The sequence below is a fragment of the Carcharhinus amblyrhynchos genome, unplaced genomic scaffold, assembly GCF_965287045.1.
Source record: "Carcharhinus amblyrhynchos unplaced genomic scaffold, sCarAmb.v2.hapA chromosome_288, whole genome shotgun sequence".
In the NCBI taxonomy this organism is placed as follows: domain Eukaryota; kingdom Metazoa; phylum Chordata; class Chondrichthyes; order Carcharhiniformes; family Carcharhinidae; genus Carcharhinus; species Carcharhinus amblyrhynchos.
In genome coordinates this window covers 55,940-80,831 of record NW_027650028.1, presented here as the reverse complement: position 1 = coordinate 80,831, position 24,892 = coordinate 55,940, and the positions used below count along the sequence as shown (strand labels likewise).

The following is a 24,892-nucleotide window of genomic DNA, read 5'->3' as shown; positions in this document are numbered from 1 at the left end:
ATGCAGCAAGAACGTGTTTCTGATTCGTAATGTACAGAGTATTTTGATGGTACCAAATAGAACTTGTATGTAATCAGAAACTCATCCTCAGGAGCAATTAGGGGCCCAAGGCCTTGAGTCCACCCAAAAGTGGCAGGTTGTGGAACAAAATTAAAATACTGGGTCTTAATATTAACAGTTCTTTTTCAGATGTGTATTTCGGGCTAACTTTAAAGACAGAAGATTGTGTCAGTGGCGATCTCTCTTAGTAGATTTACATTTTTGCATTTTACGTATTCCATGCAATAGTATGGATAGATCATATTTCATATTTCCTCAGTTCAAACAGTGGTTTATGATTCACCTGGCAATACTCCAAACCCATGCTTTTGCAAGCCACAGATGATTGTTTTGTCATTTGGAGAGGTGTTTCTGAGCGATTCTATTTGTGCATTCTGGGCAAATGAATTGAGGTTTTAGCATGGTGGTGATCAACATGATGAAATCTGAAGTTTTTCTCCTTTCAACTTAATTTACAAGTCTAAACCTAGCAGATGAATTGATCATTGATGATATAACAGTTGAGTCTTATCTGGCTTTTATCTGACAAGTAAACTTTCCAGATATTTAGCCAAAAGAATAAGAACAAACTTACATAGCCACCTTCCGGCCCTCAGCCCTGTTAATGGTAACACGTCCGCCTCTGTTTTCTCTGAGATGATTTGATTTGTTATTGTCACATGTATTAGCATACAGTGAAAAGTATTGTTTCTTGTGCACTAGACAGATAAAGCATACTGTTCCTAGAGAAAGAAAGGAGAGGGAACAGAGTGTAGTGTTACATTCATAGCTCGGGTGTAAAGATCAACTTAATATCAAATTCAAAAGTTTGATAGCAGGGAAGAAACAGTTCTTGAGATAGCTCAGTACAGCGTGTTTTTGATGGCATTTGTTCTCACTTTAATATGTTTCCTATTTTGCCATTGGGCGCTGTAGTTTAAAGGAAAATGACTAGCCTCACGAGATTGATATTTCAGCCTTATGGTCTTCTACTGTTTTGACCACAAAGTTTGGGTCACATTAAGAGAGCTTGTCTGGAATCTTTTTTCAATTCCTTCATCCTCATGTTTTTAAATGGTCACTTGTCTGAACAGCATTGTTTTAAAATGCAAAAGCACCTGTGTAAGCGAGAACTGAACAATGATAATTTCTTACTGCATAACTTTTAACTTCTGGCCACTGATTACTGCATGGGGGCATGATCTGCAGAGTTTTGAACTTGAACCTTTAAAATACTGAGCTTATGCATCAGTGGCAGTATCCTTGCCTCTGAGTCAGAAGGTCATGGGCCCAAGCTTTCTCCAGGACGTGGGGGCACAACCGAGGCTTATAATTTAGCAAAACAACGACCAAGTGCTCATCGTCAAAAGTTTTTTGAAAATTCATTTTATGGGAAGTGTTTCTGGTTAGGCCAGCATTTATTGCCCATGCCTAGTTACCCTTCAGAAGGTGGGGGGGTGAGCTGCCTTCTTTTACCGCTGCAGTCCCTGAAGTGGGGGAGATCCAGAACTTTGAACCAGTGACGGTGAAGGAAGGGTGACATATTTCCAAGTCAGGATGGTGAATGACTTGGAGGAATGCCTCCATGTGGTGGTGTTCCCAGGTATCTGCTGCTCTTGTCCTTCTAAATGGTAGTTGTCGTGGGTGCTGTCTTTTGGATGAGATACAAAAAATTCCCGTTCTGCTCTCGCAGGTGACCATAAAATAATCCACAGCAGCATTGTAGAAGGACAGAGGCCATCTCTGTCTTCGGCCATTGTTTCTTTCAGGGTCAATCTGATCGTTAGTCTCATTGGGATTTATGGGACTTTACCATACACAAATTGTTCTAACACTGGCAAAAATCTTGTTTGCCTGCGTCACAACAGTTACTACTACTTCAAAAATACTTAATTGGCTGTAAAGAAAATAATACGTAGCACTTTTCTTGATCTCAAGATACCCCAAAGCACTTTAGAGCTGAAAAGTACATTTTGTAATATAGGGTAAAAGACTGTTTTTTTCCCTGTGTACAAACTATGTGGTAATGACCAGATAATTTTCTGGGTGACATTGGTTCTGGGATAAATATAGGCCAGAACACTGTGGGATAACTCCCTTTCTCTTTTTGAAGTATGCAATGGGAACTTTTGCATCCATCTAAGAGATGGGGCTTTAGTTTAACCTCCTTATCCATAAGTACTTTCCACAGTGCAGGAATCCCTCGGTACTGCACTAAGTGTCAGTATAGATTTTTGTGCTTCCTGGAGTGGGACTTGACCCATAGTTTACTGGTCCAAATGTGAGTGTGCTGCCACTTGAGCTACAGAATGTCCTGAGGTCATGAAAGTGCTATAAAAATGTAATTTAAAGAAAGTACCTCCCAATTTCTGGATTACCATTTCCTTGAACAAGGAATATAGCTATATTGGCAGAATGAATGAGAATTGGGCTTTTACATGTGTTGATATCATATGAGCTTTACATGAATTCTTAAAATCTTATAATGACCTGCTCAAGCGCAGATAAAAATTTAAATTATTTCTTAGCTACTGACGTCATCCCTCCCTAGCAACACTCTGAAGTTAAGCCGGTCTGTTCGCAGCCTCAGTTCCACATTTGACCCTGAGATGAGTTTACAAGTTCTTTCAGTTCAACACGGCATGGTGACACAGTGGTTAGCACTGTTGCCTCATAGCGCCAGGAGCCCGGGTTCAATTCTGACCAAGGGTGACTGTGTGGAGTTTGCACGTTCTCCCTGTGACTGTGTGCGGTTCCTTTGGGTGCTCCAGTTTCCTCCCATAGTCCAAAGATATGCAGGTTAGGTGGATTAGCCATGCTAAATTGTCCCAAGATGTGTAGATTAGAGGGTTGTGGCTTGTATCATTTTTTTTCATAACGCTCATGTGAAGTATCTGGGAATTTTTATAATGTTAAAGGTGCTATACACAAGTATACATTGTTCTAAAATCTTACCATAACCTGCTCAAGTGTAAGTCAAAATTCAAGTGTTTTATTTGTGGAAGAATTCTGAAGGGTTTAACTGCAATAACTTTCATTCCCATTAAAGGTCGTAGTGATTTCCTACTTAATTCCACAGCCTCAATTCAAATTTACTAAACAAGGTTGTCCAATTCTGCCCCTCGAGTGTAAGTTTGTCTTAGTCTTGCTAATTTCAGGGGATAATTGAAAAAAAATCAAATTGCTCAGAATCATTTCAAAATCCATCTTCTCAGTAGATCAAAATTTTTTATGCCTGAAAGAGCTTTGTAACATTGTTTTCAAAAGGCAATTCATTTGATTAGGAAAATACATATTTAACAAAATGTTTGACAAAGTGCCTTCATTAAAGCATTTAGCATGAGGATTCATCCACTCTAAAAAGCTTAGGATTGGTGTCAAATGTTCCCAAAGCTATAATTCTGCCAGCTGAAGAAAATAAACAAGTAAACCTGTGTCTGCAATTCCCAGGGTATTAGCATGTGCAGTGTATAAAAATTATCCAGCATGTACCCATTTCTTGGCAGGCTGTGAGAATTAAGGTCGTTCTTCCAAATTATTTTGAAATCGTTTGAAATCTTTAAATAACACTTTTGGTGTTTTGCTCGGAGAGAATGTAGGATTGCAACAATCTTTTACACCGTCCTGGAATTTGAAAACAATTGTTTATAGTTTTTTCCAACAGTCAGCAGTGAATTAACTGCGCTAACTGTTTATTATTCTTAAACTTGCCCACAAATTTTTTAATGGGCTTTTGTACAGGAATTTGCAGTGATTAGAAATCTAAAACAGCATGTGAATGGGGCAAGCAACTGTGTATCTCCTTAACCAATCAGTTCAAGAATCCTGTCTGAGACTGCTGAGTCTGACCAGGAAGTGTAAGTTAAAATAATTAATTTTAAATCCACATCATATACAGAAAGTGAAATAGAGTGGGGAACAAAGACAGGATTCAGAAAGAGATTCAGGGGAAACTTTAAAGAAAATAATCTTGTATATTTTTAAAAATCTGCCAGCAATAATAAAAGCTATGAATCTCCACACTTATTATAATTATTTTCTGTGTCAGAGAAGCTGTTTGGCAGCATTGAAGACTTATCAGGCCATTGAAAATTCATGTACATTTGAGGAAAGAAGTCTTTTTGCTTTTCTGGTGTGTTTAGCGCTTATCTGTCCTGCAGGTATTTGGCCGCATTTCCTTAATTTTAAATGCTGTACATGTGCCATCACTGGAAGTTGCTGTTTGATTTACACTTAATGTAGGCCAAACATGCTAGCCTCAAAGTTACTTTTACTGACAACCTGGGCCATTACCTTTATGCAGAGTTCTTAAAGCACCTTTGCAACTTTCATTTTCTTTTGCTTTGGGGAGAGGTGCTGAGGGAGATGTTAGGAGCAACTTTTGTTGTTTACATTGATAATTAATTTTTTTTGCATTCACGAATGAAGCAGTATTATTTATCCAGTTGCAGTAAAGAAAGCTCTTATTTTGCTGTCTCTGATCAAAATAATATTTGCTTCACAATTTCTCGGTAGCATTCTTGATAATGTTTGTTTTCCACTATACATGTACACCTATTTCCTTTTTCAGATTTTACAGTAGTATAGCCTATGATCCCAAGTGCACACTGATTCCAAAATAATATAATTGGGGGAAGTCATAATTCTTCACCATTTCCTTTCTACTTCATGGGATTTTGTATCAAACAGCCTGAGGGGTGGGGGAAGAATGGGGAGCATAGTGGAAGCAGGAGCAGGAGTAAGAGGTTTTTTAACAAGTGAGAGGATTGCAATGTGAAGAAAAACTAGCCAGAAAATGCCAGGGCCTCGTCATTGAAATTACTTTATTTTTAAATAATGACTATAGCAATCATTTTGAATAAACAGAAACTCTCCAGGAACAGAAAGTTGGCAACTTCTTCTTTGGTTTTGAGTTCAGGTGGTAAAATCAGGGTTCTTACCATCAGTCTGCTTGGCAATTAACCTCTGAATAAACTCATTCAATGTTTACACAACAGCTGCTGGATCTAAAAGTACACCAATTTACTTTGCCAACAAGATGATGCATTGTGCATTCCATAGCATAATACTCTGTACCTATAAGACAGTGAAACATCTTTCTTGGCATGTGCAATGCTGTGGAAAAACCTAAGTAATATATTCAAAACAGCATTTCTCTTTGTACAGCTGCAGTATCACAGATGTAAAGCAATCTTAAAATGCTGGCTCTTCTAAACTGCATTTTTAATGTCCAGCCAGAAACAAATGAGCAAATTACAGTTTACAAAGATACTTCACAATCAATTTATCCGTAAATGCTCTGGACATCGTGTTTTTCTAATTTGTTGGGAAATGGCACAGCTGAAAAGTGGAGCAATATATTGTGAATTAACACTACTAAAATTTTTCTGTGAGCAATCTAATGAGGGAACAACTTTTATGATGGATATATGTGACTAGTCTGAGAAATGTTAGTTTAATGCTTGTTTTTAAAAAATGCTCAACTTAGGAGAAAGAAGAAATGATCACATTGCATCAATTAGGAACTCTGCATTAGTACAGACACACAAAGTTGAACGATGCACACTGCCATTAACACTTCCTCTCGTTGCAGCATGTGTGTGTGGATTGCAAGAAGAATTTCTGCACGGCCTGCTCGGTCCAACCTGAGAACAATCCGAAAATGTGCCACACTTGCCAGAGATTCCGTGCCACTGATTTCGAGCGAGGAGAGCTAATGAAACTGAAAGTGAAAGATTTGCGTGATTACCTGCAACTTCATGAAATTTCAATGGAAATGTGCAGAGAAAAATCGGACCTCGTAGATCTAGTACTGGGACAGCGACCTCCACCTGCCCCAACCCCTCACGTTCACATTCCTGTTTACAGGATGGATATGCCTGAGCAACAGTACTTCATACCAAATATACAAACAGGAACAACAGCATCTACCTCACAGGATGCCCCACCACCATATGGAGCAACCAGCCCAAGTAGCCCAGGACAGTCTCGGGAAGCAAACCTGGTATACATGTGTATATATAATTTTTAAATCCAGGAAAGCTTGAGTAGTAGTCAAATGGAATTTACTTAATTCTACATCAGTGGTAAGAACAAGAAGTGAGAATGGAGCCATATTGGTCACTTTATTGTCTTGTGGCTAAATTGTTAACCTATTAAATGCATTATAGAACCAAGTAATTAAGAAATTAAGAATTACATTTGTTTAATGAAATAACAGCTAATAGTAATATTTATTGAATTTACGGGGAAATCTGTAAGGAAAGCAAAAGTAGCATAAGTCAAGTGACACATCATTATATATGGTTTGAGCTGTTTGCATAGAAATTAAAAAATACTGGACTCACAGTGGGCTTTAATTACAAATGCTATATGGCCACTTGTGTAATCTTTCAGTATTAGTTATGTTTAACTCATTAATTAATAACTTTAGCTTTAATTTTATTGACCATTTTGGAACATATGGTGCAATTTCTCGTCTTTACACACACAGTTGAATGCAGAAGTGACGGAAGAGAATCAGAATGAGCCTGTGTCGCAAATAGAGGATGAGACCGAGGTATGTTACACATCTAGTGTGCCGCATTATAGCTCTCTTTTTTTTTCTAGAATTCTATAAATGACACTTGTGAGCCAACAGATCTGTGGCAGGTTTTTCCAAAGTAATCAGTGATGTGCTAAGTGTACTATGTTATTGTATTTTCAGTCAGAAGTAGCCTGAGTGGGTCAATTATACCTTGTGCCACAGCCCAGTTCTTCACTGAACATCGTTTTAGTACAAATCTAAAACAGCAAGCATTTAAACTTGGGCAATTTTTAAACAAAAATTACGTCATCCTGAGTTAACTATTTTCTAACAATTGTGACTCTTGAAATTGGTTGCATATTGCTTGCTACCTTCCAGTCGATGGAAATTAGTCTAGAATCAAAGGAATTCGAGAAGATCAAAACCAATACACTAGCTTTAGTGTAGACCATTAGGTACAAAGGATTTGTCGACTTTTTTTAAGTCCTTTTTTTTTTGATTACACTTTATTTAATATTAATTGCGTTCAAGTTTCTCACTCCCATTAGACTTTTCATTCTTCTCAATTTGCAGAATACAGAATAAGGGCGGATTGGAGGCACAGTGGCTAGCACTACTGCCTCACAACGCCAGGGACCCAGGTTCGATCCCCAGCTTGGGTCACTGTCTGTACGGAGTCTGCACATTTCACCTGTGTCTACATGTGTTTCCTCCGGGTGCTCCGATTTCCTTCCACAGTCTGAAAGATGTGTTGGTTAGGTGCATTGGCCACGCTAAATTCTCCTTCAGTGTACCTGAACAGGCGTCGGAGTGTGGCGACCGGGGAATTTTCACAGTAATTTCATTGCAATGTTAATGCGAGCCTACTTGTGGCAATGATAAATAAATAAACTTTAAACTCTAATGCTTACTGTATCCTCTTAATGTGAAGACAGACAAAATATTTTTAAAACACTTCAGCAGTTCCTTGCTCTCCATAATAATTTCTTGCGTAGTAAAAAGAGAAAATATTGGAAATACTCAGCAACGTTTATGGGAAGTGAAACAGAGTTAATGGTCAGAATCCTCCCAAAAATATTCAAAGTGTCATAAAAATGTGAAAACAGGAGTGTTCCACACTGTTATTTTGGACGTGTTTGGCACTGCAATCTTTTGACACTTTGTGCCGGAAGGAGGGACACAAGTATTCCAGGAATACTTTGTACATCGGCTGCAGTGCTCAGGCACCATTGTGCAGGGTGCCCCAATTTCCTACTAAACTGGGAGACATCTTCCCACCCTGATAACCTAATACCTTTGCTTTAAGTAACTCATGTTTGTGCATATTAATCTTTCCTCCCTTTTACATTCTTGTTTAGGTTCAGCTAATCTGTTGTTAAATTTTTTGCTCACTTACTCACATTTTATCTACTTTTTAAATCAATTTTGTGGGTCATTTTGCAGGTTTCTAGTGCCCTAAAATCTGTTTTTGGAAATACTGTAAGAGTCTTTTGATCTAATATTATGCTTAACTTCTGGTGAATTATTATTCCTGAGAGGAATGTATTTGTTGAGAATAATTAATTATTTATTTTCAATGTTTGGCATTGCTTATCTATCATTTTTTTTAAAAATTCCCAATTTTAAAGTGCTTTAAAGGACGTGAATTGAAGTTCAAAATTCTTGATTATGGGATTTTCAGATAGGAGACAGAGAAGGATTTAAAAAAAGGGCATTCACAGTGTTGATTAAAGAAACAATCACAGCTATGAGGAGAGTAGTTACACCAGAGAGATTGTTAAATGAAGCCATGTGGATTAAACTGAGGAATAAAAATGGAGAATTCGTACTGCTGAGAGTATTCTATATATCTTCGAACAGAGGGAGATTCAAAGAACAAAAATGTACTCAAACTGCTGAAAAGGACAGTAATAGATTTCAACTACCCAGATATTAACTGGGGTAAGTTCAGCGTCAAAGATTACAGTGGCCATGGGATTCTTAAAGTACATTCTGGAGAACATTTTAGCTAGCATGTAGCGCTATGAGAGGGACTTGGCCTTAGGAAATAAATAGGCACCAGTGGAATGGGAACCACTGGAAAGGGTGTCAGTAGGAGAGCAGTTTAGTGGTAGTGATCCTAATTCCATTAGATTTGGAATAATTATGGGAAAGGATTAAGCTAGACCAAGAGGTCTAAATTGAGGAAAGACCAATTTTAAAGTAAAGTTTATTTAGCCACAAGTAAGACTTACTTTAACACTGCAGTGAAGTTACTGTGAAATTCCCTTAGTTGCCATGGTCCGGCACCTGTTCGGGTCAATGCACCTAACCAGCGTGTCTTTCCAGAATGTGGGTGTAAACCGAAGCACCTGGAGGAAATCCAGGCAGATACAGGAAGAACGTACAAACTCCACACAGACCGTGACCCAAGCCGGGAATCGAGCCCAGGTCCCTGTGAAGCAGCAGTGTTAACCATTGTGCTACCGTGCCATCCCATTGCATGTTGCAACATGATTTTAGCAAAGTTGGACTAGAAACAGTTATTTGAAGGTGAACCTGTGTCAGAGCAGAGGGAATGTTCAATGAGGACTGGAAAGGGTTCAAAACAAATATGGTCTCATAGAGAAAAAGGGTAGGATTCACAAATCAAGACCCACCCTGGATGTCAAAGAGCATAGAAAATAAGATCAGGGAAATAAACATGTTAGATGTCAAGAGCTCAATACTGCAGGAGAAATATAAAAAGTACGCAGTGAAATTACAAAAGCAAAGAGGGGGTATGAAAAATATTAGCAACTAAAGTCTAGGAGAACCCAAAGACATTTTATGAATACGTGAAGAAAAAGAGGATAACTTGGGGAAGAGTGGGGCAGTTACAGACTAAAATTCTAACTTGTGTGTGAAGGCAGAAGATGTGCGCTAGGTTCTTAATAAATAATTTGTCTGTTTTCACAAGAGTGGGCTGAAGCAGAAATTGTAGTTGACGGAGATGAAATGTAGGATGGAATACACATTGTGAGGAAGGAAATATTGAGGAGTTTAGTATTGTTGAAAGTAAGTAAGTGACCAAGCTTGGATGGAATATTTCCTGGATTACCAGGAGAAGCAAATGAGAGAAATAGAGAAGGCTCAGACCATTATTTTCCAGTTGTTTAAAAAGGGAGGAAGGAGTAACTGAAGAAATATACCAGTCAGCCTAACCATAGTGGTGAGCAAATTAGAAATTGCTTTCCCCCAGAGGATGTTTTGTCTTGGTGTTGTTAATTACCCTTGCCTCATTGCATGTTGGTTCCTCGGCATATTGTTCCATGAAATTGTCTCAAATGCATTCCATGAATTTGTTGTCCAAAATACTTTTGTTTGTTTGATTTTCCCAGTTTGCTTGATGGTTATAACTCCCCAGGTGTTTTGCATTACCCTTGGCATATACTCTAATGTCCTAAAACATGCTCCATCCAAGACTCTGATTATTAGAAGTTACTGTTTGTTTTCCTCTGTCTGTTAGTTTGTAGCTCCACCTAAACTGATTTGACATTCTGATTTTCTACGGTGAGCTCCTTTATCTACTGCCTTTATCTAGAGGTGAGAAATCACTGCCGTTTGGCAAAATTCTGACTTTTGGATAATGTGATTCTGTCCTTTTCCCACCCTCCACTTGGCCCAGGAAAGCAGCCACTCCGCTCCCATCTGTTTAATCTGCCACCAATTTGACTCACTTTCTGAGACTGTGAAATGTAGAGGCCATGCCCCAGTAGCTGCTACTCCCCATGTGCAACTTGCAGAGCATTGTCCTGTGCTGGGCTGTCTTCGTGGTGCTGCCTCAGCTGTGGGACTTACTGGATCTTCTTGCCGAATTCAAAGTCCTATTACTGATGGAGCGACTTGGCCCCGACCCTAATTGCGGGTCGCTCCTTGGACGCTGGATCCAGGAAGGAGGGAGTTTTCAGCCGGTGTTAGTCTCAAATATATCGTGCCCTGGGCTCCAGTTGCAATTTGCAGTGATCCTGGTTCAACCGATCCAGGATTTGGGCGCTGCTCAATTTCCCAGTGATGGAGTAGGCTGCATTTCCTGGGCATCCAAGTCCCAGGACCTGAGCTGCTATCCCTTAGGGTTTTTGTGGGGAGCTTGGAGTTTGGACCATGATAGCTGTTTTATAAAGATTTAGATTTTGAGTCCAGTTTATAAAATGTTTCCGTCTTATCCATCATTTTCATTATCCCTGCTTTTTTACTACATCTGAGCAAAGCGGCAAAATCGAGGTAGGAGGAAGAGTGAGGAAAGAGGAGGGGATGAGTCAGTGTGTGTGGGCGGAGGGGGAGGTAAGGGTTGAGGTGGCAATGGTGGAGAGGGCATGAGTCAGGTTGGGAAGGCTGCATGTAAGTACAGTGGAGAACGAAGAGCTGATTATAGTGAGTGCGTGCGTGCATGCATGCGCAGGTGTACTTTGACTGAATTCTAAATGGCTACACAAAATAAAAGCATTTTTACAAAGTACTTTCAAATCATCATATTTTCAGGTTTTCATTTTTTTTCTGCGACGTGGCTATCATTGGCTAGTACAGCATTTATTACCTATCCTTCTTCAGAAGTTGACGGTGAGCTGCCTTCTTGATGTGCTTCAGTCTGTGTGGTGTAGTAGGTTACACCCACAAAACTATAGGAAGGGAGTTCCAGGAGTTCAACCCAGTGATCTATTTTATTTGATGAATTTTATATGTTGATGTATAATACATAAACCTGAATAATAACATCTTCAGTGTTACTGTGCTGCATTTTTGTTGTTTTGTTTTGGTTAGCGTGTTATTTTGACATGGAATTTGGGCATGGCTGGTAAGGCCACCCTTTGCTGGCCATCTGTTATTGCCGTTGAGAAGGCGATGATGAGTTAAAGTGAGGTCACATTGGAAAACAGTTTGCGAAGAACTGCCATAGTCCTTTGCTTCACTTTGCGTGCACATAATCCAGCAAGGTCATGTTCTGTTGTTAGTGTGGACTTAATCCTGGATTATATGCATTAACTGCATTGAATGCCAAAATGCTGATGGTGATTTCATACAAATGCATTGGACTACACTCCTGACAGTAATAGAAGGTTTCTGCTGAGTTTCTCCAGCAGTTTCTGTTTTCGTTTTTTAAAAGAAGCAAAGACTGCCCACTTGAAACCTAATAATTCTACCCATTTGGAGTGGTCTAGGAGTATTTGCATATGGCTACACACCATAAAAAGGGCTTTAATACATGATTCCTTATCACGCAAAAAAAAAGACCTTTCAGTCTTCACTCCGAGCTCTATCTTGTCCTTTTATTATTAGGGCTATCCAATTTCCATGTCTGTTTTGCCTATGTTTTCTAGCAACCAAATACCCTGGAATATTTCATTGCCACACTTGGCCTTCTTGCAACATCTCAGTAACAGTTGAATCCTTTTACCTCTATTTGTGCTATAATTGATCTATCTTGATTGGCACCCCATCAACATTCACTCCCTCCAACACCAATACACAGTGGTATCAGTGTGTACCATCTACCACTGCAGCAACTCACCAAAGTTCCTTCAACAGCATCTTTCAAACCTACAGCCACCTTCACCATTTTACAGTAGCGGGTACAGTAACAGAGGCTGACTCCATCATAGTTCTTCGTGCATCTCTGTCCATCTCTAAATTGACTTCGGCTGTGGGTCATGTGCCTTTTTACATTGCTCTGAGAGCAGAATCATAGAACCCTACAGTGCAGAAAGAGGCCCTTCGGCCCATCGAGTCCGCACCAAACACAATCCCACCCAGGCCCTAACCCCATATCCTTGCGTATTATACCCACCAATCCCTCCAACCTCCACTACCCTGGACACTAAGGGGCAGTTTCTTAGCATGGCCAATCAACCTATCCCGCACATCTTTGGACTGTGGGAGGAAACCAGAGCACCCGGAGGAAACCCACACAGACACGAGAAGAATGTGCAAACTCCACACAGACAGTGACCCGAGCCGAGAATCGAACCCAGGAGCCTGGAGCTGTGAAGCAGCAGCGCTAACCACTGTGCTACCGTGCCGCCCGCACGGTATCATACTCCCACATTAATCCTGTGTGTATGAACCAGACCCTACTATTACATGTTCCATGGCCTTGATTTTTTTCAAACTTCCAAATTTAGCTTCATCTAAACTTGCCCTCCCTCATCGTATTTTAAAGCCTCCTTGATCACCCTATTCAATTTACCTAGTTTGTGGTCCCAGTTTAAATGGAACCCAATTCTTTCTCGACTAGTGATAATTGTCAAAGAACAAAGAAAATTACAGTGCAGGAACAGGTCTCCTGGTCTGTTGAAAGTCTGTACCAACCATGCTACCTGACTAAACTAAACACCCCTACTCTTCTGGGGACCATACCGCTCTATTCCCGTCCTATCTATGTATTTGTCAAGATGCCCCTTAAAAGTCACTATCCTATCTGCTTCCACTACCTCCCCTGGCAACGAGTTAAAAATCTGCCTTAGACATCTCCTTTAAACCTTGCCCCTTGCACCTTAAATCTGTGTCCCCTACTAATTGACTCTTCCACCCTGGGAAAAAGCTTCTGACTATCCAGTCTGTCCATACCTCTCATAGTCTTGTAAACTTCTGTCGTTCCAGTGAAAACAAACCAAGTTTCTCCAACCTCTCCTCATAGCTGATGCCCTCCATACCAGGTAGCATCCTGGTAAATCTTTTCTGTACCCTCTCCAAAGCCTCCACATCCTTCTGGTAGTGTGGCAGAATTGAACACTATATTCCAAGTGTGGCCTAACTAAGGTTCTATAAAGCTGCGATACGACTTGCAATTTTTAAACTCAGCGCCTCGGCCGATGAAGGCAAGCATGCCGTATGCCTTCTTGACTATGTTCTCTAGCTGCATGGCCACTTTCAGTGACCTGTGTACCTATACACCCAGATCCCTTTGCCTATCAGTACTCAAGCATTCTGTCATTTACTGTATGTTTCCTATTTGTATTAGACCTTCCAAAATGCATTATCTCACATTTGTCTGGATTAAACTCCATCTACCACCTATCCGCCCAAGTCTCCAACTAATCTATATCCTGCTATATCCTCTGATGGTCCTCGTTGCTATCTGCAAATCCACCAACCTTTGTGTCATCAGCAAACTTACTAATCAATCCAGTTATATTTTCCTCCAAATCATTTGTATATATTACAAACAGCAAAGGTCCCAGCACTGATCCCAAAGGAATGCCACTCGTCACAGCCCTCCATTCAGAAATGCACCTTTTCACTGCTACCCTCCGTCTTTGACCGAGCCAGTTTTGTATCCACCTTGCCAGCTCACCTCTGGTCCCGTGCAACTGCACCTTCTACACCAGTCTCCCATGAGGGAACTTGTCAAAGGCTTACAGAAGTCCATGTAGACAACATCCACTGCCCTACCCTCACCAATCATCTCTGTCACTTCCTCGAAAAACTTGATCAAGTTGGTGAGACGTGACCTCTTCACAAATTTCCAATTGGGAATAAATCCTGTCTCGAAGAATCCTCTCCAATAATTTCCCTACCACTGATGTAAGGCTCAGTGGCCTGTAATTATTCTTGCTACCCTTTTTAAACAAAGGAACAATACTGGCTATTCTCCAATCCTCTGGGACCTCCCCTGTAGCCAGTGAGGATACAAAGATTTCTCCCAAGGCCTGTGCAATTTCCTCCCTTGCCTCTCTCAATATTCTGGGGCATATCCCATCAGATCTGGGGGACTTGTCTACCTTCATGTTTCTCAAGAACCCCAATACTACCTCCTTTTTGATGTCAACATGACTCAAACTATCTGCACACCCTTTCCCTGATTCTTCATAAACTTCTCTTTGTTGAACCTTTTTAATACCTTGCCCATTTCCTTTGTCTCCACGCATAGATTCCTTCCCTTGTCCTTGAATGGGCTAAGTCTCTCCCTGGCTACCCTCTTGCTCTTTGTATATGTATAAAAAATCATGGGATTTTCCTTAATTCTGCTGGCCAAGACTTTTTCATGATCCCTTTTAGCCCTTCTTACTTATTTAAGTTTCTTTCTACTTTCCTTGTAATCCACACTTGCTTCGTGTGCTCCCAGCTTCCTAGCTTTGACAAATGCTTCCTTTTTCTCTTCAAATAGGCTGACAATATCTCTCATTATCCAAGGTTCCCAAAACTTGCCATACTTATCCTTCATCTTTACAGGAAGGTGCCAGTCCTGAATCCCTATCAACTTACACGTGAAAGCCTCCCATATGCCAGATGTTGATTTTCCCTCGACGTCTGCTCCCAATCTGCATTCTTTAGCTCCTGCCTAATATTGTTGTAATTAGCCTTTTTCCAATTTAGCACCTTAACTTGAGGACTATACTTATCTTTATCCATCAATACCTTAAAGCTTACCGAATTGTGGTCACTGTTCCTGAACTGCTCCCCTACTGAAACATCGATCACCTGGCTGGGCTCATTCCCCAATAACAGGTCCGGTATGGTCTCTTCCCTAGTTGGACTATCTACATACTGTTTCAAGAAGCCCTCCTGGATGCTCCTTATAAACTCTGTCCCGTCCACGCCCCTAGCATTAAGTGAGCCCTAGTTAATTTCGGGGAAGTTAAAACCTCCCACCAAAATAACCCTGTTACTTCTATAGCTTGCGAAAATCTGCCTACGTATCTGTCCCTCTATCTTCTGCTGGCAGTTGAGTGGCCCATAGTAAACCCCCAACATTGTGACTACATCCTTCCTTTTTCTGAGCTCTACCCATATTGCCTCACTGTGTGAGCCCTCTGTGGCATCCTCCCATGCTACAGCTGTGATATTTTCCGTAACCAGTAGTGCCACTCCCCCGGCCCTTTACGTCCCCCTCTATCCCGCCTGAAACGTCTGTATCCTGGGACGTTAAGCTGCCAATTCTGTCCTTCCCTTAACCAAGTCTCTGTAATTGCAACAACATCATAGTTCCTAGTATTAATCCAAACTCGAAGTTCATCTTTGCTAATACTGTTCATTTTGGTCTTGTTTGCCCTAGTCCATCGATTCAGAGGAGATCGTTGCCCCGGGCCGACACCGAGCCTCCCTGTCAGATTTGACGTGCGTCGAAGATATTGAAGCTCTCACAGTGCGTCAGCTAAAAGAAATATTAGCACGAAATTTTGTAAATTACAAGGGGTGTTGTGAAAAGTGGGAGCTAATGGAGAGAGTGACGAGGCTATACAATGAACAAAAGGACCTTCAGAATCAGGGTAAGAGAGGTTCCATCTATCAAACCACATAACCTAGATATTTAATCCCATTGTGTGGTATATACTTTTTCTCTTAATTTTTTTCCTTGATAGTTTCTGAATTCAGAACACAAGGTGGTAAAAATTTGCATTGTTTTCACTTTATAGCTTTAAAAGATCTTTGTGAATGTTCTTTCAATGGATTAGTACGTAGCATTCCATAGTATTTGTGGCACATAAACAGACCACATAGCATAGTAAGAAATCTTAGTGCTGGAATGTTAATTCATTTCTAGGTTTTGCACCCAAATTGTCTTAAGGTACTTTGGAATTTGATAGAAACCAGAAGTATCCTTGTTTCTGACTGATGTGTGCTCTAACACAAACTGAAGAAAAGTACGACCATTGTCCCAATATACGTTTTCCATTAGAACCAAGCATGTTGGACTGCGTACTTAACGCCAACCAGAGCTGAGTTATGGGTATCTTTGTTCTGTGCAGGTTAAAGTTGCACAAAAACCACCTTCGTTTTAGGGTGAGAAATAAAACTTTCAAACCATTAAGTTGGCTGATTTCAAACTCAGAACCTCAAACTTGGGGAAATTTCTGCATTGAATGGTCTCTCTCAGCTCTCTTTGATGTACTGGAAAGGTCCAAAACCTAACTGTATATTTTGACTGGAATTACATTACACCTGTGGAGTGAGAGTGTGATCAGTCAACAAACTAATATACAACAGCTGAGATCGGAAACAAAGCAGCGCTCTGCTTTCATGTTTGGACTTTGCAGAGCTCCATTCCTGTCCCATGCAGTTAATTTGTTCATATTGAGACTATAGGTGAGAACCTAGTACTAAAAATTGGAAGTGTTTCATTCTTCGCTAGTTTTCTCAGTTTGACTGCATAAATTAAAATTTATATTTTTGGCCTTAACTAGTTTGCTGTTGCATAGCTGTCTGCATCATAGTAGCAGCATTTTGTATTAATTGTAGCTTTATTTTGTGTAGGTGGGAATGAACTGTCAGGTGTTGACGAGAATCTTTGTAAAATATGCATGGACTCTCCAATCGACTGTGTGCTGCTGGAGTGTGGCCATATGGTCACGTGTACTAAGTGTGGGAAGCGTATGAGTGAGTGCCCCATCTGCAGGCAGTTTGTCATACGGGCTGTACATGTCTTCAAGTCTTGAGTGATTGTAACTACTGTGAAACCATATCAGATCAATTGGAGATGTGCATTTTCACAACCCAGACCTGGGCTGCTGATTTGAACAGATCTGCCCACCAATACCTCTAGTAAGTCAGTGAAGATATTTCTAGTTCACTCAATGAAAACGCTATTTAATTGTGTAGAATGTTTTACTTGAACCATGTATCATTTATCTTGGAAATGTTGAAAAGGGTGTCCATAAAATTGCAGCTCCTGCTGTAGAAGGGAAGATTAAAATAAATGAAAGAGAAGTACAAGAAAGTCCAAAGCAAGAAGAAATTAAGCTAGAAATCACTGATCTTGCAACACTCTATGGAACAACATGTAGGGCTGAACTATTTTAGCTTGTAACCAATGTTGAAAATTGAAGGTGAGTTGACAGAACGCCAGAGGAGACGAGGACCACCGGAGAGAAAAGGAAATTATTAAATGTAAGCTAGTTTCTATTTGGGATAATTAATATTTTTGAAGGATTTTGTATTTCTGACTCGATCATTCAAAGTTTATTAGAATGACTGCAGACACTTTAGAAATAGTGCAATTGGTTTTTAGTGCTAGTTAGTTGGGGTGGGAGTTGATCAACAAATTGTACAGTGGAAATACTTGTGGGGAAATTGAAAGAGCAGAAATGAAGCTGCAGTGAAATGAGCAAATACTGGTCAATGATCATCATGCCGTTACTCAAAATGCGAGTAGAACGAATTGTGATCTTTCAGTTCCAGTTAAAACCTGTTTTTGTTCTTTGTTCTTTGGCTCTGCCAGGCTTAAGCCTAAAATCACTGAACTGCATACCAGCTATGTTATCGCAACTTACAAACACAGCTTTTCCAAATGTATTTGAACACTGTAGGGCAAAACCAGACCTTGGCTAGCATTTACGATTCTATTTGTTGGTCGAATTGGGTTGATAAAATGCACCATCTTCATCTTGCTGAGCCTAAGCCTTCAAATTAAACATGGCTCTGTGTAATTTATACAGTTCAGTGCTATCTGAATCATCCTGTTTTCCTATACTGCATAGATTGAAGGAACGTATTTAAAGATCAGTAGATATGTATAATTGAAAAAGTAAGCAAAAGTTTTTCATTTTAAATCCAGTCTATTGATCTTTAACTTTTGCATTGGTGTCGACAGTGCAATAATTGCATGTAAATGTTTACAGGAGTTTAAAACAGGTTAATGGTCAAACAATGTAACATTGTACATTCTGTTAAAATACTTAAAATTTGAGTGGTTTCTCTCCACTGCCCTTCCAAATTGAGTCCTTAGAACATAGAAAAACTACAGCACAAACAGGCCCTTCGGCCCACAAATTGCACCGATCGTATCGCTACCTATTAGGCTTACCTATAACCCTCAATCCTATTAAGTCCCGTGTACTCATCCGGAAGTCTCTTAAAAGACCCTATCGAATTTGCCTCCACCACAACCGACGGCAGCCGATTCCACTCACTCACCACCCTCTGAGTGAAAAACTTACTCCTGACATCTCCTCTGTACCTACTCCCATCACCTTAAACCTGTGTCCTCTCGTAGCAACCATTTCAGCCCTGGGAAAAAGCCTCTGAGAATCCACCCGATCAATACCTCTCAACATCTTGTACACCTCTATCAGGTCACCTCTCATTCATTGTCTCTCCAAGGAGAAAAGACCGAGCTCCCTCAATCTATCCTTATAAGGCATGCCACCCAATCCAAGCAACATCCTTGTAAATCTTCTCTGCACCCTTTCAATAGCTTCCACATCCCTCCTGTAATGAGACGATCAGAACTGAGCACAGTACTCCAAGTGGGGTCTGACTAGGGTCTTATAAAGCTGCAGCATTACCTCCCAACTCCTAAACTCAATCCCTCGATTGATGAAGGCCAGCACACCGTACGCCTTCTTAACCACATCCTCTACCTGTGAGGCCGATTTAAGAGTCCTATGGACCCGGGCCCCAAGGTCCTTCTGATCCTCTACACTGCTAAGAGTCTTACCCTTGATATTATACTCCTTCGTCCCATTTGACCTGCCAAAATGGACCACGACACATTTATCTGGATTGAAGTCCATCTGCCACTTCTCCGCCCAATCTTGCATCCTATCTAAGTCACACTGCAACTTCTGACTTCCCTCCAAACTATCCACAACACCACCAACCTTCGTGTCGTCAGCAAACTTACCAACCCATCCCTCCGCTTCCTCATCCAGGTCATTTATGAAAATTACAAACAGCAAGGGTCCCAGAACAGATCCCTGGAGCACTCCACTGGTGACCGACCCATCTACAATCACTGTCTGCCTTCTGCGGGCAAGCCAGTTCTGGATCCACAAGGCAACAGCCCCTTGGATCCTATGCCCTCTCGCTTTCTCAAGAAGTCTTGCATGGGGGACCTTATCGAATACCTTGCTGAAGTCCATATAAACCACATCTACCACCCTTCCTTCGTCAATATGTTTAGTCACATTTTCAAAGAACTCAACCAGACTCGTAAGGCACAATCTGCCTTTGACAAAGCCGTGCTGACTACTTTTGAGCATACTAAACTTCTCTAAATGTTCATAAATCCTGTCCCTCAGGATCTTGTCCATCAACTTACTAACCGCTGAGGTTAGACTCGCCGGTCGGTAATTTCCTGGGCTATCACTATTCCCTTTCTTGAATATAGGAACCTTGAAGTTATCCATTCTGTCACTTTGTAGGTACTGGATTCCATTTTTGATAGTACTACACCATCATTGTCTGATCTTAAATTCATATCAACAATTTCCCTAGAAAACTTTTTTATCTTTCCTTCTCCTCCCTCCCCCTCCCCCACCCACAACCAAAGAAAATTTATGACACCAAATGCACTATTTGAAATGGATTTTACGGATGAATTTTAAAACCTGTTGTGCCTTGAAATAATCTTATCTGTGTAGTGATTTTTCTTTTGCCAATTAAGTTTTCAACATGCAAATGTTTTAGTGTACTGATATTTGAATTCTAATCAATCTGTTCAGCCTTTGTATCTGTTACTTAGTCTGGACCTGTGACTGTTCTAATAATTGCAGCTGTTGTCCATCAGCAGAGATGTGTTTACAGTTTCCCACTTTTTCTCAGGATTGAAAGCTGTTTCCTGCCACATTTTTCACAAACTGTGTCCTGTCCATTTAAGTCTATTCTGTAGCACAAACTTTGTTTCAACTATGTAAACAGACTGTGCCTGTATTTGAAATGGTGCTACCTGTATCTTGAAAGCAATAACTTGTGTGGGATATAGATCAACTGAAGCTTTAGTTGTTGAGTTTACATTGCAGACTTTTAAACAGCCTTGTTGTCCTTAGACCAGAATGTCACAAGATATGATTTGTGAATCCACCTCAATCTGACCATAGTCCTTTCATGTTGTAAACTTCAAAATCCCAGTAAAGCACCAACCATCTCGTCCACATAACCCAAAAACAGTAAGCAAATACCATAGGTTTCCAATATGAGTATTCTACAAAGGGCTTTCTAAATGGGTAACAAAATATCTTTTATCATTGCTAAAATGTTGGAAACTATATCTCTCTTTAAAAAAAAGACATTTGTGTTGCACCTGTTATGGCAGCAATGGCTTAGTTTGTGGAAAGAAATATATCAAATAATCATTAACTAATAAATGCTATCTTAAGCTTGCGTGACATCAGGAGGACTGCACTACCTGTAGGTTTCCCTCTTTATATTTTAGAATCTTTTTCTCTTCCCACCCTGGCATATCAGATGAATACTACTTAAGTGTGTGAAAATGTGGTAGGCCTAATCTAAAGGGCAGTATTGTTTCCTGTTGACAACCAATCTCCACAGATTGTCTTTAATACTTGCGTGCGTGCGTGCGCGCGCGCGCGCACACACACACACACACACACACACACACACACACACAACACTTTACCTCTCCTTCCATGTGGTGAAGCCTAAATGGGACTGCTGAGAGGTTGGATTAAAGTGCTGGTGATGGGTACCTTGTGCAGACTTAAATATAAAATGGTAGGGAAGGGAGTTGGATTTCTTCAGCTATAAATGGGAATTTACAAGTATAAACTGGGTATCCTTCTGCCAAATTATGGTGGCAGAGGTCACAGGAAATTTACCTCCAATTGACTTGGGTATCTTGCAGTGAAACTTGGTAAATGTCATTTATGCAAATACTGTAATCTGGAAAAATTAACTCCTACAGATAAATGTATTTATAAGTTGCTGAAGCTTATATAACTAGAGTGAATTGTAGTGTTTACAGATTTTATCTGATTGTGTATTATTTGATAGCTGCTGACATTTTTAAGTTTGGATTATCTCCCCTTTTTAAAACAAAATTAAACTGCTAATAAAATATTTTTGCTATAATAATACAAAATGGCCTCAGCAGAAAGCACCATGGTAAAGACAGCACTGAAAATTCCAGTTCATTCTTGTTTTCTCCACATATATGTATTTTCAATTATACCAATCTCTCATTGGAAAATTGTATACCAAAATGGGTGTCCTTTTTTTGTTTTTTCTTCTGTGGATATTCAGCTTATCTTTAGCCTTCCTGTATTGCTTTCCTATTCAATTTCTTTAAAATTCATTTTGCAAATCAAAGAATTAATGTAACATGATGAACTTACCTATTCTCTTTCTAACTCTATGCTACGTTTCAGTTTCGTTTTTCTTAATGATGTGATTTGCATATAGAATCATAGAAACACTACTGTGCAGAAAGAGGCCATCTGGCCCAACGAGTTTGCATCGACCAGAATCCCACCCAGGCCCTACCCCTGTATCCCTACACATTTACCCACTAATCCCTCTAACCTATGCATCTCAGGACGCTAAGGGGCAATTTTAACATGCCCAATTAACCTACCCGGCACATCTTTGGACTGTGGGAGGATGCCGGAGTACCCGGAGGAAACCCATGCAGCCACGAGGAGAATGTGCTAACTCCGCACAGACAGTGACCCAAGCCTGGAATCGAACCCAGGTCCCTGGAACTGTGAAGCAGCAGTGCTAACCACTGTGCTACCGTGCCACCGGTATTTTAAGAGATATAGAATCTGATGTTGGTTTACAGACCTCATATCAAATTGACAGGCTGTTTGGGAGAATTGGCTTATTACTCTCTAAACAAAACTGACAACTTCTATAGTCCAAAAGTAAAAGCAGTGAGGAGCTCAATGTTGCCTGAAGTGCCTTAGATATTGCTTTCAAGTTTTCAGTAAAGGTGGAGAAGCTGAAAGGATTTTTTTTGTGCACAGGATAGAAAAAGAAAACCATAATTTTTGGCTTTATAGAGAATTGATCCACATCCTTCAAGAGGAGGAAGTCTCCAGAGTGTAATTCCATAACTTCTTCCCATTTAAAGAAGAGCCAATTTTCTTTTCACTTTTGAGTTCCTACCAACTCGGTGTTCACTGAGAGACTCCTAACTAACAGCAGCAACTTCATTTGGAAACCAACCTGGAAATCTTGAGATAACAGGTTCCACAGCTGACAGCAAAGGTCCGATTACACTGAAATTGGCAACAACTCCTCCATTCCCCACAGCTTTTCCTAAAAGATGCTCTGGTTTACTCTGTTAGTGGCATCACACATCCAGCTGAGCAGCAAGGGAGCTGCGGGAGGGTGGGGATGAGAATCAAAATCCTGGAAATATTCAGCAGGTCAGGCAGCGTCAGTGAAGAGAGAAAGAGAGTTAACGTTTCAGGTCAATAACCTTTCTTCAATCTCTGCCTCAAGTGACCTATGTTTACTTGCACTTTCTTCTTTTTTACAATCTTGTTAAAGCTTATACGGTCGATTTTTGTATTTGTTGCTACGGTACTTTTCTCTGAGTTACCATTTCAGGACAGTCATTTTTCATCAGTTCTGTACTGGTTTTTTTTAAAAAATTATGCTGTTTCTAAAATTCCAAAATAAAATTTAGAGTATTATTTTCATGTATAAAATGAGGAAATATTTTGATCAAGTTGTACTACCCATCATTAAGTATTGGAGCTTGTGTTGAGTAGCCTAAGGATAGGGGTTCCCATGGTGTGTATACGAACCAGTGTGAGAACAAAATCTATTGCAAGAGAAACATGCTTTCACCTTTGACAATCATTACATAAACTGAAAATCTACCAATGGATGAAGGAAGATTTCAGCAAAAGAGTAATGGTTCCTATAAACGACTGAGCAGCAGACATGAACAACCTGTACCTGTTGTACATTTGTTTAACAACATGATTCACTGCTATTAAGCACAGGTCCATGAATTGTATATGTGGGACATATACTATGTACTAGGCATTGGCAAATAAATATGAAAGGGGCCTGAATTGAGTAACCTGTTATATCAGAGGAAAGTTATGGAAGGGCCGGGAATGGCTTTGTGTTACGTGAAGAGTTTGAATCAGCCGTCAAACCAAATCTGGTTGAAAACCAATTTAGTAATGTTCATTTGTTCACCTGAAATTGACAGTGAAAGTGGCTCCATTTACTAATGCTTCAAATGCCTTGCGTTTGAGAAAATCAAAAAGCAACATACTATCTGGAAGACAGCAGCATTTGAAGCAGAAATGGAATGGAGACGTTAATATTTTGCTCTGCCAGTCCATGGAGAAACCTGCCCATTATGGAGTTAAAACCGACGGATTATTTTTGATAATTAACTTTGCTTGTCACATCACTGTTATTGTAACTTGTTCAGCGAAAATACGAAGAGAAGATTGAAACAACACCATCCGTGGCTTTCTTTCCTTGTTGTGTTTTACCTATGAGTATGTTCTGTATCAAAAAGGAATTGAGTGTGAACTTGATCATTAGAATTTATTGAAAATGACAATCTAAAACAAATTCTTTGTAAAAGCTTTACTAATTACCTGAAGTACCAATAATTCTTTTGCCTTCCAGACTGTAAGATCTTTTTTTAAACGTGCCATATTTCAATTCCCTTTTCCTACCAAAGTATCTTCAATTAAATAGATGCAAAGAATGAGTAATTGTACTCCAGTAATCCCTTTGGAATCTTTTGAAATTTTTCAACAATAAGCATATTGGTTAACAGGATTTAGCAGTAACTCAAGTTTAAAAGTCAATTTGGGGAAATAGAGGGCAAAAAAACTCATGAAAATACAACTCAGTTTTCTGGACAGATTATTTGAAATAAACTCTGCAAATAAAAGGTGTTTTCTTCCCCACTTCATTTTGTAATAGAACACCAAGTTTTATTACAAAAATTTGATTGGTGTGATTTTGAAAATGTCAAGTAGAAAGTGGAGTTTGTTCTGTGAAGACTGGTGATCAAAGAATATTTACTCGGGAAATGCATTTCTCTAGTTGAATGTATAATTTCGAAGTGTTTAAAGTAGTGATAGGTTTTAACCGATGGGGGTGGGATTTTACGGCCTCACTCGGGCAAGTCCAGAAATTCCTGCTCGAGGACAACAGATTTCTGTTGTCGGATTCTGTGGCGGGCAAGGTGGTAGAGTTCCAGCCCGAGTCTTTAATATAACAGCATTGAATGAATCTTTTTCATAAGGCAACTTACTGTGTCAGGAGCAGAATTAGAAATAATGCATAAAGTGCTTCATCTATCATAAGAGTGACTGATGAAAAACTAATTTTTGTTTTGCGTTTATTGTTTCCTTTTTACTGCTTTGGGAATGAAGTAAATGGTTGTACAGAGCACTGAGTAGACTAAATGACAGCACTATAAATGAGGGTCTAATGATTTACGCTTTATGCTTTTGGTCTGATGAAGTTTGGTAATCATTTATCTATACTGGAAAATATTGTCTATTCTAACTAACTAGAAATTTTATATTGATTATATGGATGATTTGTGGAATCCACTCATTGGCTAATTTTGAAGCCTATATACATTTTCTTGTATATGATTTTAAATTTTCAATTTTTTCTGAACAATAAAAGTATATTTGGAATTTT

General features: G+C 39.8%; 1 protein-coding gene across 4 annotated transcripts in view; it reads left to right on the top strand.

The window, feature by feature from the left end:
• The window catches only part of rffl (ring finger and FYVE-like domain containing E3 ubiquitin protein ligase), an 86,374-nt gene extending 61,482 nt beyond the window's left edge, over positions 1-24,892 (top strand). For all 4 annotated transcript variants that reach the window (XM_080183439.1, XM_080183438.1, XM_080183437.1 and 1 more), the window contains 4 exons: positions 5,633-6,043; positions 6,533-6,598; positions 15,576-15,789; positions 16,775-24,892. In XM_080183439.1, the coding sequence (XP_080039565.1) occupies positions 5,633-6,043; positions 6,533-6,598; positions 15,576-15,789; positions 16,775-16,956 (873 nt within the window). In that variant the 3' untranslated portion in view covers positions 16,957-24,892. The remainder of the gene's footprint in view (positions 1-5,632; positions 6,044-6,532; positions 6,599-15,575; positions 15,790-16,774) is intronic.